Source organism: Thunnus thynnus, chromosome 23 (assembly GCF_963924715.1).
Source record: "Thunnus thynnus chromosome 23, fThuThy2.1, whole genome shotgun sequence".
Lineage (NCBI taxonomy): Eukaryota > Metazoa > Chordata > Actinopteri > Scombriformes > Scombridae > Thunnus > Thunnus thynnus.
The window spans coordinates 7,919,761-7,933,542 of NC_089539.1; the positions used below are offsets into that span (position 1 = coordinate 7,919,761).

The following is a 13,782-nucleotide window of genomic DNA, read 5'->3' on the forward strand; positions in this document are numbered from 1 at the left end:
GGAAAACAATACTAACCAACCAGGAAGTAAAAGCAGTTTTAGATAATGGAAACACTCTGACTAATTGCAAAAAAATCTTAGAAATTTAGTTTCTATGCACAAATTGTCCAAGGGCAAAAAGTGACACCTGCCTTCACAAAATGACTGGATGATGGGACTAAATAAAATTGAAAATGGATAGTTTGGGGTCTTCACAGAGGAGTGAAATACTTGCTAAATGCACAACCATGACCACATTTGATCTTATAACAGAATTAATTTGGGACAAACACCATGAGCCTTTATCAGCTGCAACCCTGTTGTGATTTAAACCTATTTTAGGGCTTATTCACATTAAAACCTTTGCAAATACAGATTTAAAATCATTGTTGTCACACTAAAACCTAATAAAGAAATCAATAGTCAGACTGTGGCAGGCAGCTGTTACAGTGAGGTGGCTGGGGGAGGAAGTAGGAGACGGTTAATCAGGAAGTACAAACCAACCTCAACTGTCGCCCCGGCAACGCCAGTGGCCGGGCACATGAAAAAAAGAGAAAACACACTATTTTCCCAGCAAAGTTTTGATTTCTATTTTAAAAACGAAACAGGATTTGTGTCCTGATTATGAGTAACTGTGTAGAGTCCTGGAAATTTTACACTTTCACAGTGACAAAGTCAGTGCTGTGTGGTGTGGTTCGAGGTGATAGTCATCAGAGTGGGATGAAATGAGTATTGGCATTGTGAAATATAAAGATAAGACAAACAATCATTCACATTCTGGGAAAGCAATTTCTGGTAATTTAGGTTTTAAGTGTTGGGACTGTATGGAAGACTGAAAATGACTTATTTGTCAATAAATAAACGAGCACATGCATAAATAAATACTGAATGTGTTTACCCAAACTGAAGTCTGGGGAAAAATGTGATTCATCTTCACAGGTTTTATTAGTTGCCTTTAGTTGTCTCTCATGTTCGATGGAGTCATTCTGCTCCAAAATGGTCTCTCAACAGCTTTCCTTAAAAAAGGGCTGTTGAGAGATAAAGCTGACACATTATAACATTAGTAGTTGTTTTGGCCCTGTTGTCAGTGACATCAGTGAAAACGTCATTTTAGGGAACAGAGCTTATTTTTGGGCTTGTCTATTTCCTCGTTTGGGGGAATGTACAGTAAGGGCTCATTTCCCATCATACCCTGCTGGTTGCCATATTTTCTTTTTTGGAGGCTCTATAAGAATCCTCTTAACCTCACTTTAAATAACCAGCCACTCAGTTTGTAAAGCTATATTACAGTGACACGTTTCTACCAGAATATGTTTAATGAGAAAAACGTACAGCCAAAGAAGGTGTTTTCATGTAAGCTCCAGATCACTGCCCCACTGAGTGTGATTCTTAATGATTAACAAGTCATTGTGAACACAAAATGTGACGCTCTAAGTTTAAACTCAACATGCTATAAATCAAACATGACTGCATCAGGAAGCAGGAATTTTCCCTGCACTGCGACTCAATGCCACAGGACCTAAAAGTGAGAACTGAAAGGGGTGTGTGTGTTTGTTTGTGCGCGCGTGTTCACCATTACTTCCTTTGTGAGAATCATTTCCTTGTTATGGTAAGCCCTTAAGAAATTCTTTGAGATAATGTGTGATGGCAGTAACTCGGCTTTGTTAAAATCCTATCTACCGTGTCTGTGATAATTTGTTAACCATGTAAATGTTTTTTCATGTTAGGAGAGGAGCAGTTTTTGTTGGTGTTGAAGCTGAACAAACCATTGTTAATCATTCAGTGAACTTCCTGCTCAGGCTTTGTACCAAATGTCACCACTACTGTATAACCACTCTAAGGAAAACGCCAGGGTCATATAGAGCTATGGCTCATTTACTTATGTCAACATCTAGTTCAACTTGTTCACCAAATAGGCTGTGAGGCATGTGGTAGATATTTAGTTTTTATAACATGTATTCGTGCTGTTTTAAGTCAAAACTTTACAAAGGAATATTTAATGCAGATTAAAATGGTAGTTCTTTTAATTTATAATGACAGATTATCTTATCTGTGGAGGTGAAAAAAGTTTGAAGGAGGAAATTGGGTGCAGTCACCTGAGAGGCATTCTGCACTCGCTGGGTCATCAGGCCAGGTGGTGAATATCTAGGAAATGTTTCTAGTACCAAACAAGCCTTGATGTTTCATGCCGCCTGTCCTGACACCATCACTCTAACATAGCGTCTTATTTTGACTGTTCCATTATTGCTCAAGCTCACTGCTGCCTGGAAAGCAGAGAGAAGTTCCTATCTTCTGTACGGGAACCTGATTCTGTACATGATGGCATTGCTAATTTCCCATTTGGTGCAGACGTAAAATGCTACCGAGTGACGTATAGTAACCTCTGACCTTTACCTCTCTGCAGGGGATGTCCTGTATGAGCTGCTGCAGCACATCCTGAAGCAGAGGAAACCCCACGTGTTCTACCCATCTGCCTACTTCCCTGGGAACTCCTTCCACTCGCTGCCTGAAAGCGCTGTGCATCACCTGAAGCTCGAAGGTCAGTCAAATAAACATAGTTGCTGTGGAATTGGAGTAAATTTCAGTAAGCCAAGGCATCTGTCTCCACTTGATGTGGAGACAGATGGTGTTGTCTAAATCTAGGAAGCACTGTAGCCATTTTCCTTAACACTCAAGTCATTGGAAACCTACATTCTTCTATTGGTGAGTCAAAAATGACCCATGTTAGAATCAATAGTGTTTATTCATATTAAATATATATTATAAATAAATAGAAAACTCTTCCTTGTCCAGCATCTGTAAGACCATTTTAGCAAAGAACAAAGAAAATGTTTTGAATAACACATAAATCATAAAGGAATGTGCAGATGTATGGTGTTCATGTATACATATACAAACAACTGTCAAACTAAATCTAATATGTATATACAATCAATAATACCAATCATCAAATTAGCAAGCTAGCAAGTATTAGTTTAGCTAAATAGCTAACGGATGAACAGTTCCTATAAATGCACATAGTGAATGTATATGGATCATTTTGACCCACTTTTGGAAAGTTTGTGGAACTTGTGGAAAAATCTATAAAAAGTTGATTCTCTTGTGAGCTAAGAAGCAAGGCTATTAAAGTAGCTTAGTTTTAAAAAATACATCCACAACAGTAATGTTATCAAACGTTAGTTAGCAATAAATTCGATTATAATACCAGATAATAGGACGATCAGTTCCTGTAAAAGTCCACAGGAAATGAAACAACAAAATTTTTCTCACAAAAATAAAGACAGACTTGCCAGGTTATTTTTGACCCAACTATCCAAGTAATAATGTTGATTTGAATGAAAATGTTTATATTTTTTGCTATCTGATCTTTCTGTGTATATGGTGCTGAAGAGTAGCAGTCAGTCTCTTTCTATCTTTAGCAACACAGATTTCTTCACTTGGCATCCGTGTTTGTTGTAATCAAGGAAGTAATTATAGTGTTCACTGAAATACCTGAGACAGTTTTCTGGCTCCGATCTGAGGAAATGTGACACAGCAACAATTAGACGGGGCTGAGACGCAACTTTGCAAGACCTCAAATGTTGACAATAGAACTTGTTCCACAAGGAAATGCTGTTTTAATTAAACAAGCTGTGGTAAAGGACTACACAAACTGCTCCAGTAGCTTATTGGTCCGCTGGTATTTGTTACTACTGCCTTCCTGGTGTTGCGTGCCTTTTTGGAGAAGTGTTTTAACAAACAAACATGAGGTTTTTTCCATCACTTGTGAGTTAAGGGAACCGAGCAAAATTCAAAAGACTTCAGGTAAAGCCCCATAAGTTATTTTTGTCAATGTACCACAAGGTTGATACCACTACCTCCAAGCCAAACCAGAGATTTTTTACTAAAACTCAACACAAATAATCTAATAAACATGCTCATTACTCAACTGTAGGAGATTAGTGACACCTAGTGGACTTTTCAGTGTGAAGCCAGGAAACATACAGTAACAATCAACATAGTGGTGGTGGGGACAAATCACAGCACTGGTTCGAAAATAGCGAAATGATTGAAACATAATAAAAGCTATAATACACATCTTAATTTCTGGCTTTATTAACCATATTTTCTGAAAGATTTATGTATTTTATTGGCTGTTCTGCTACTTTGAATGGCAGGCTGTAGGAAAAGATAGGCTCACTTCACCCTGAGGTACTATGGCTACATGAACAGGGGATGTACAAAGCGATAGGAGAATCCTTAAACATAATGATAGCCAATACCATAACCCTGAAAATAAGTATGTACTAACTTTGTCAAGCTTATAATATTTAATTTGTATTAATACTTGGTCAGAGAAGTGTTTATTCAGATCAAGGGCCATTTTTGTCACAGTGTTGCACTGTTGATCGTTTCTCACTGGGCTTCCTATGCCCTTCATGTCATTTTCTGCTCAGAGGCTGCCAGTATCACCTTGAAAGCCATTATCTGTTTACTGTTGGCACACCTGCATGGTAAACACAGGAAATGGTGTACACCCAGAAACTTTGCCAACATTACCGCAAAGCTGCCTTCAGGCTAATGAGGGAATTTTGTGCTAACCACTCGGATTCACAGACACAATGATAATCTGTACTCCATTAAAGTTAGTCAAAGGAATAATTATTTTAACTGGCTGCAACTAGCAATTATTTCCATTATCAATTAATCTGATAATTTTATAAATTAAACTAATTGTTGAGTCTATAATAGGTCTGAAAATAAAAATGTCCATCACAATTTCCGAGAGCCAAGGATGACGTCCTTAAATATTTTTTTTTGTCTGACAAAACAGACAGTTTGAAACCTAAAGATATTCTGTTTCATATGATGCAAGACTACAGCACTTCTTGGATGCGTCATATGTTTGGTATTTTTGCTGGAAAATAACTTAAACAAAATTTGTTGCAGATTAATGTTAATAGCTCTGTTTTGATATAAGTTGTAGATATTAATCACATATTGTATCTTCTGTGACTTTAGAAACGGTACGGCGGGGACCACGTGGTACAGAGCCACTCCCCCAGCATCCACCAACCATTGAATTGCGGCACCGCTCCCGCTCCCCCCACCACCCAACACCTCGACGATCCCCTCCAGAGCCAAACCATCCCCGCCCCACCAATGAGGATCACCTCCAGACCTTCTCCCAGCTGCCCGACAGCAACCACCACCTGCCTGAGGACATGTACCCTCTGTCGGTGTCCCCGGCTGCCCCGAACGGCCGCTGCGCCACTCCCCGAGAAGCCCCCTGCCCGGGCAGCCCGGGGGGCCAGGAGGCGGGCCCTCCTCGCGTCATCCAGCTCATGCCCAGCGCCATCATGAACCCTCTGCTTCTCAGCCCGAGCAGGAGCGGCGGGGGTGCCGCCATGGACTTCAGGCACAGCCGCGGTGGACCCCAGTCTCAGGCCACACTTGAGAATGGACGTGATGGGAAAGTCCACGGCCACCACCATCAGATACCACTGGCCCAGCAGCAGCAGCATCTACTGCAGCAGCAGGAGGAGGCACTCTACAGGAACCATGTTATCATGCCTGTGTCACCTCCAGAGGAACAGCAAATGCCCATTGGGCGGATAGCAGGTACGACTGATGAGGTTAAATGTTAAAGCTGTATATCTATTTATTTTGTGCCTTTTGGTATTAGTAAACGTAAATTATGTGTGCCGTTTACTAATGTGATATTTTTGCAGTTGTGGGTGCTCAAAATTTTTACTCAAGGTGCACTGCTACTTCGTGCAGCTTTTAAGGACAGAAAACTTCCACGAGAAGTTTTTCAGAAAACGACAATCTTGTTCAAGCTCACTCAGTGCTTCCCTGTTGTGTCCTTGCAGACTGCAGGCTGCTGTGGGACTACGTCTACCAGCTCCTGTCAGACAGCCGGTACGAGAATTACATCCGCTGGGAGGATCCAGAGAGCAAAGTCTTCCGCATCATGGACCCCAATGGCCTGGCCAGGCTCTGGGGCAACCACAAGGTAAACACAAACACACACACACACACATACTCTGCAGGCTCTAGTTGTTCATCTGTTGTTGTCCTTTATTGGGCTGCAGGTGGTTCAGTGAGCAGGGAGATCCAGATCCTGGAAAAAAGTTATTGCAAATCTTGTCTGTGGCATTTCTGTTTGCAGACAAGACATTAAAGCTGCATTAATCAGGCAGTGGTTAGAGAAGCGACCTTCTTGTGACCAGAAGGTTGTCAGTTAAATCCCCAGACCAGCAGGATGAATCTGGGTGGGGAAAGTGAAAAATCAGCACTTGCCCCTCCCTCATTACCACCACTGAGGTGCCCTTGAGCAAGGCCCTTAACCCCAGCTGCTTCAGTGGAGCTGCTCAGTGTTTGACAGGTCAGACTGTGGTTGTACTTTGCAGCTTCCAGGTGTGAGTGTGTGTAAATATGATCAGGGTGTTCCTGCAAAAGAAAAGCTTCCTCTTAGTGAAACTTCCTCGAATAAATAAAGATTTAAAAAATAAAATAAATCAATATTTGTCCTATTAACATCAGACCAAATGACAATGTGCAATGTAAACAAGATTGTTCATAGTGACAAACTCACAGAGAAGTATCACCTGAATATGGAGTTCCTGTTTGAGTTCATTGTTTTGGTTGTATGACCAGCTTTACTTCTGATTTACTCGTATCATTTTGTGTTATTTCTGTTTACAGACAAAACATTGAAGGCGCGCTTGTTACTATGATAGAATCACTATGTGATATGAAAGGTGACAAACTCAGAATCATCTGTGAGTTCAGCTGATTCTCTGTGATGATTCTCAGCTCTACATACTGTAGCTTTTTAGTCTCTTGTAGCTCACTGTTTTGGTTTTACAGCCCACAGACTGTCCGCTGTATGTCCAAATAAGCAACTGTTTGCTGACACGTTCGTCATGACAAATTTATAAGCTGATAGATATTTGATATAAATAAATATGTCAGATGTTGTGGAGTTATTCTGCCCCCAAGTGGCAAAAAACAATGAATGCAGCTTTAAATGACAAAGAGCATTAGAGGATGTTGAAATTGTTTTTTGTTTTGTTTTTTGCAGATCAGTATTATCACATGAATGACACTTTTGTTTTTGTACCTCTTACAGAACAGGACCAATATGACGTACGAGAAGATGTCACGAGCACTGAGACACTACTACAAACTGAACATTATCAGGAAAGAGCCTGGGCAAAGACTTCTATTCAGGTATATCAACTCATAATCAATCATCATTTTTTAAAGAATCAGTGAAGCCATTCATGATATATTTCAGATTTTTGGATCAACTCTTGCTGTGGGTTACTGGCCAAACGTCGACAACACAATACCACCTTCAGATGTAATATTTCCAGCAGCCACAGAAGAGTTTACAGTTGAATCTTGATAAAAACACGATTTTCTATAACATATTCCGTTGTCTATGTCGTGTTCACTGCAGGTTCATGAAAACCCCTGACGAGATAATGAATGGGCAGACGGACCGGCTGGAGCACCTGGAGTCCGACACAGACGAACAAATCTACATCAAAGAGGAATGCTGAGGAACTCTGGAAAAGCGAGTGTATGAACTACTACTACTACTACTACAGCCGCTGATGCCTTTCAGAAGCAGCTTGAACAATCATTATTGAACCCGGACAACTCACGTCAATCCCAAACAGAGAGACATGAAATCTGATATCTCTAAAGATTGCCTTAGGATACTTTCCTGTAGTTTAAAAAAAAGACAAAAAAACAAAAAAACAGCATCAGTTGTTTTGATTTTCCTGAGGGACAGAGCTAAAAGGACTTTTTAAGTGTTCCCTTTTTATTTCTGAATGAACTGCAAAAGCAAGCCAATCACTTTGTGCTTAAGTCACTTTTATGATTTTATTTTATTTTTTGTCTCCTCACATGCATTATATGGAATTTTGCTGTTTGTAAAAAGAAGTTGGGTGTGTCCGTGTGTGACAGGAATGTTTTCACCATGGAATAAACATTTTTGATCAAACTGTATACTTTTAGTGTGAACACTAATCACCTTTTTGTCCAGTATTTCTTGTCTCTTCTGGGTGAAGAAAGTGAGTGAAATACGTAAAATATCCACATGATGGCACTACTGGACAACTGTTGATGAGAAAGGACAAGCAGTGGATGTTCACAGTTAACTAAACTGTGAACATCCACCCAATTACAGCCTCATTAAAGAAGAAAATGTGCTTACAGATCACGAGAAATGTTAGAATATGGAAATAGGTATCACATTTTTGTGAATTTCTAGCTTTTAGTGGAATTCTTGATGTCTCAAGATCAGATCAATGAATCAAACGCAACACTAAAGTGTTTGCTTTTCACTCCCAAAATTAGTGATTTTTAAAAAAGTTTTTTAGTTTGAGAATATCATAAAAATACCTATTTTTCTGCCTGTCCTTATCTTGCTAATTAGATTATTATTGATTATGACTTTATTCATTTGGAGGTGATGACAAAAGCAGCTTTCTCTTTCAGCTTCTTTTCGGACGGGTCACGGTGACATTCAAATCAAATCTGAAGAGTAATCTGAATATGACACAAATCCATTACAGTAATCCGATTACTGTAACGCGTTACCAGCCGAGCAGCAGCTGCGGTGCGCTTTGCGCTCTCGGAGTCTCCATAAAAGTTAGTGCGCACAGAGCCGAGCTGTCATACTGTGAGAGGAGACGCGGCGGAGCAGAGACCGGAGGCAGAAGTGATTGATCGGGATCATTCTCACTTTGAGAAACCAATATAATCATTTGAAGTGTGTGGTCTGATCCTCTGAGGGACTGTCAGCCACGAGAGACGCACCATCAGGACGCATTTACACCATATTATCCGCCCGATTCTTACAGGCTGCTGTTCGGTTCTGGACTATCGGAATAAAAGGACAGAGGAGGTTTGGATCCAGAAGTGTGTCGGCTGTGCGGCGGATGAGATGCCAAAGCTGACGCGTTAAAAGACGAATAATCGTGTCTGATTCTCATAAGGCTGTTTGATTTCATCCGGAAAGCCTCCACTCACATTTTTTTTTGCCAATCCAGGACGCAAATGTCTCCACATCACAAACACACTACTGGATTGTAGCAGCGGCCCCACCGATGGTTTAAAAGGGCGTTAAGGTGCGGGAAGGGAGTGGGACAATTACAGGTAAGAGCCATTCAAACATCCCCGACAGTCTTTTTCTGCCCTCTTTCGGAGGCTGTTGAGAGTTTCCCCGCCGGTGAGGGCGCACACAATCAGGTGCAGAAAACCACTCAACCACTGCAAGTGGCTATTTGTTGACCATCAGCGCCGCATCAATATGTAATCAAGACTGAAACAATTACCGCAATAACGAGCATAGGCATGGGTTAACTGTCAGTCACCCGCTCTTCTCCTACAGAGGGAAGAAACATACAAAAATATTCATTTATGCCTGCCGCTTATCTGTAATTTATTCCCGAAAATCTGACTTTTCTCACAGGAGGTGAGGAAAACACCTGAGACTGTTTTCCTTGCTTTCACTGTAGGCTGATTTGCATTGCAATTGTTTTCTTGCAGTGCCATTTTCTGACGTGCTTACAGTGCAGTGACGCTTCATTTGAACTTGTTTCCACTGTAAGCTTATGTTTAGAAAACTTGCATGATCTATAAACAAGTAAGAGACTGTTTTTCATTTAATTTTACTTTATTCCAGCATGTGCGAAGTTGTGAAATTCTTCCTGCAGCTGTATTTGGTACTTAAAATGAAGCTCCTGCATACAAGCTGATCTGAGGTGACTACAAGCGTTGCCGTTGATAAGAGGAGTTTTCCCAAGTGTCAGGTCCTTTGATGAAGCATTGCAACCAGGCTGAGCAGAGGGAGATCACACTGTGTTAAAAGTATGCAGTCAGTCACTAACAATGAGACAACAAGTTATTTATTGGGAATCTGGACATGTTTACTCCTGCTGCATGACCTTTTTATCTCTGTGGAAACTCAGCAGTGTCCAGAGCTAAAAGAAATACAATAATATTTTCACGCAGCTTATATTATGTGTTTGGGTAAGTGTGGCAGGATTATCACCAGTATAAATGTTGCCAGTATATCTGTGTGGAAATCAGCTAATTTAAATAGCGATTTACTGATTGGACCTCCTGCACTGAGTCTTGTCAGCTCACCTGAAGCAAATAATCGAGTGAGTCCTCTGATGATGAAATGCAGTGACACAGTGAGGCAGCAGGCTGATCCAGACACTTCCAACTCCACTTCACAATACTGAAGAAAAAAAACAGATGAAAAACACCAGGAATACACTGTAGATGGACCAGATGTAGCCTGGAAATTACACACCAAAAAGTGTGTAGATTGTAGATTATTTTTAAAATGTGGAGTGCTCTGATGGACAAAATCAGTGTTTGAACTTAAATGGAAAAGAATATAAATGAAAATGCCAGTAATGCTCATTCATTTATTAATGGTAGAAGGCCAGCAGATAATGCACATGCGGCTGTAATTTCTGTTCTGTTTCTCAGAGCACATTATAACATCAGTTTCCTCCTTTAGCTCTTAGCTTTTCCCTGACATTTAGTCTAACATCACATACGCAGAAAAAAACTGTGGTTGCTTGCCTACAATGCAGCTCTGCATTAAACTATTGTTTGTTAAACAATTAAAACTCCAATCACTGCAGCCAACTTAATAATTGTATCTCTATTCTACAGGCTCCTTGGTAACAATAGCTCTAGCAACAAATCTAGTTGCTTTTTTTTAAACCACAGGGAACAACGTTAATGCTTCAACTCCTAAAATAGTCCATGCTGACATAAATAAATGTGCACAATTTGCTTGTCTAATCAAAAAAAAAAACATATATATATAATTAATGTACTCCTGTCTCTCAGCATAGAGCAGAGGGATGCAACAAATCACAATGACGTCATCTGGCAACTTCCAACAGTCAGTAGCTGCTTTCCTCTAACAGAACTGGCAGTCCCCAGTTAGCTGGAAGCATTAGCAGCAGCTCCTCCACCATGAATGATCAGGTTTAAAGCTCTGGGCCGACCGCCTCAGGTCAGACTGGTCCCCCTCCAGCTGGGCGACCTGGTGCGGAGTGTCTGGCCAGCGCCAGCAGATCAGCCAATGTCACCTTTTTTCGGTGGGTCACGTGACCTCGTCCTCATGCTGCCTCACCATTGATCCAAGAAATGACACCCAGGTTTCATGGACCGCTGCTCCTCGCCAACCAGGCCGACTTATTGTGCAGCCTCTGAACAGTGGTGATATGCAACACAGCAACAATGGGGGGTCTTTGAATTAGTCTGTTTTTGTGGGTGCCTGGGGACTTTTTCTGAGAATTTCTATTTTTGCTGAGTGCTTTGAAAAGTTCAGGACAGTTAGGAACACTTCAGAAAAGTACAATAACAGAACTATGTTTGCCCTTATTAGTAAATGTAGAAATGTGATTTACTTCTAGATATTAGTTTATTACTTTTGAATAGATAAGTCATGAAAATTAATGAACTGGAAAAGCTACACTTGAAATGCCCATAGCTATATCCTAAAAGTTAAGATGACAGACTGTAATAATATGGTATAAGGGGAAACTGGGAAGATTCCCACTGTGTTGCAGTTAAAAAGAGAATTATTGGCTTCTGGGGACAAGCTGCTGGAAAGTAGAGAAACTAAACTCATAATGTACAACTATTAACTTCACTTGTAAGTCTCCTGTTATGTATAAGTGTTACCATGAATTTTGCAGATTAAACAAGATAGATGACTGTGGTTTGCCTTAGCTGGCTGCCGCTGACCTTCAAACGATCAGGTTGAAGGTTGAATGATCAGGTCATACAGAAGTGGCAAAGCAAGCTGCCTATTTATGTATATGTATATTATTCATATTTTTTAATATGAACAATGGATCCCATGACAATATGTACAGTATGTGAAAGTTGGTGCTCACAGTAATGAACCCACAATGATTTATCACCCGACACTGCAGTTTCCCTCAGCTGTTCAGAGCTTTTTAGTGTCTTTCAGCTCATTGTTTTGGTTTTAAGGCCCGTAACTTTACTGGTTTGGTTCACTACTGTTCTCAAAGCACTGTTTTTGGCCACAGCAGGCAGCTGTTTTCAACGAAAAATTTCTAAGAAAAAAAAACACAGGCTACCTGCCCTGTGCTAAACAGCAGACAGACAAAGTTAGTGACTAGCTGGTGAGCATAATGTACCTTTTAGCAGCTTAAGAGCCAGATACTCAATGTAGCTCTGCATCTGCTGTATGTGTAAAATAAGCAAATGTTTGCTAACAAGTTCTCTATATCAAATTTAAAGTTCTCTATATCAATTAAATGATAACATGTCAGTGTTGTGTTCACAGCTTGTTTCTGCTGCCCCCAAGTGACCTAAAAATCAGTTATTGCAGATTTTAACAGGAGTTTAAATTACAGACAAGCTGACACCAGATTTCCTGAGTCCACTGTTAGATTTAAAGGCCTGAATAGGCTCAGAGGGTCTGCAACCTTTGTAGAGACAATAGTATCACATTTTGCTTGCGTGTAAGAACGCAAGACTAACAGGAAAAGCAATCTGACAAAAGTATTATTTAAACTATTCATCAATGTTTAAAATGATTTTGTTGAATTTTGTAAATGAGATGCCTTTTAGGTGAATGTTCTAGCTCTGCAATTTCTGTTGCACGTATTTCTTGATGGGTGCATTGTTTTCTTATTATATTACATATTTTGTTGGCGCGCCACACCATATGACAGTGGTCTCAAGTCTATAAAATCTGATTCTGAACCAAATTAACAAGCTATACAACACCATGAAGGGACACAAAAATGGAATATATCAAAATATATTATATTATTAAAAAGCTTCTTCTTATGATTAGATTTTTGCCTGCTGACAGTTTTTTGGCAGGGCCCTATTTTGACTGCTCCTTTTACTACTTTTCATATTTTGCTGCTGTGGGCTTTTTTTCCCCCAGCCAAATATGAGATAAACTGTAGCTGCAACCTTTGACTTTCTCTCACTACATTGCTGTAAACACACTGTGACCTGGAGGTTGCTGTTTCAAATCCCATCACCTAGTGGTAGAATTACACTGTGAAATACTGACAAAATGATCATGTTGCAAATACTTTACTGAATATTGCAGTTGCAGAAATATATAACATATAAATAATAATGTGTGGCCGAGTGTACAAACAGATTTTTCGTTATTTGTTGGGTTTTGTGCAGGCCTATCAGCAGAAGATGATAATCAGGATCCATCATGAGAAGCCAGCATTAATAAAATTATAGCAGCAGATCTGAAAATTAAAGTAGTAGCTCATATTGTAATTTTCCCTCTATATTAATTCGATTCACAGTTCGTGTACCATGCATGGTGATAATCATGTTGTGCAAGCATGCAGTTTTAAAATGCAAATGGCAATAGTAGCGACAGATAAAAGATTGTGTCGTCTTTTGTTGTCACTTTCAAATATCTGGTGCTTAGTTTAAAACCTGTCCAAAATTCTGATCGCTCATATTGTTTGAGACCCTTTTGCTTGACAAGAGCAATGAGACTGTATTGGATGATTTTGCAAAATGCCTGATTTTGAATGTCTTTCTTTCTATGATATCTGCTCATGGCAGCTATGTGTGGTTAATGTCAGGAAAAGATTGAGGTTAAGGTTAATTTAAAAAAAAAAACAACATAATTAGAAGTGTGTGACAGGACCTCACCTACTGTACAGTCTCCCACATGAAAGTCAGACACGCTACACACCTATCAAGCATCCATGCCCTTAGTTTTCGCCTCGCTACATAAAGGACACAAGGATGTTC

The 13,782-nt window shown here is 40.0% G+C and overlaps 2 protein-coding genes and 1 long non-coding RNA gene across 5 annotated transcripts in view; 2 read left to right on the plus strand and 1 right to left on the minus strand.

Annotated features, from left to right (window-relative positions):
* Window positions 1-7,983, plus strand: part of etv6 (ETS variant transcription factor 6) — a 28,411-nt gene extending 20,428 nt beyond the window's left edge. For both annotated transcript variants that reach the window (XM_067581837.1, XM_067581838.1), the window contains exons 4-8: window positions 2,384-2,518; window positions 4,981-5,580; window positions 5,832-5,974; window positions 7,094-7,194; window positions 7,427-7,983. In XM_067581837.1, coding sequence (XP_067437938.1) covers window positions 2,384-2,518; window positions 4,981-5,580; window positions 5,832-5,974; window positions 7,094-7,194; window positions 7,427-7,529 — 1,082 coding nt within the window. In that variant the 3' untranslated portion in view covers window positions 7,530-7,983. The remainder of the gene's footprint in view (window positions 1-2,383; window positions 2,519-4,980; window positions 5,581-5,831; window positions 5,975-7,093; window positions 7,195-7,426) is intronic.
* Window positions 7,984-8,616: 633 nt separating this feature from the next.
* LOC137175903 (chemokine-like protein TAFA-2) overlaps window positions 8,617-13,782 on the plus strand; it is a 76,878-nt gene continuing 71,712 nt past the window's right edge. For both annotated transcript variants that reach the window (XR_010925739.1, XM_067581840.1), the window contains exon 1: window positions 8,617-9,135. The gene's annotated coding sequence lies outside the window, so the exon portion shown is untranslated. The remainder of the gene's footprint in view (window positions 9,136-13,782) is intronic.
* LOC137175905 (uncharacterized) overlaps window positions 9,639-13,782 on the minus strand; it is a 59,516-nt gene continuing 55,372 nt past the window's right edge. Inside the window, exons 2-3 of the long non-coding RNA XR_010925744.1 lie at window positions 10,129-10,225; window positions 9,639-9,818 (exon numbers count right to left, since the gene is read on the minus strand). This is a non-coding gene — a long non-coding RNA (uncharacterized lncRNA). The remainder of the gene's footprint in view (window positions 9,819-10,128; window positions 10,226-13,782) is intronic.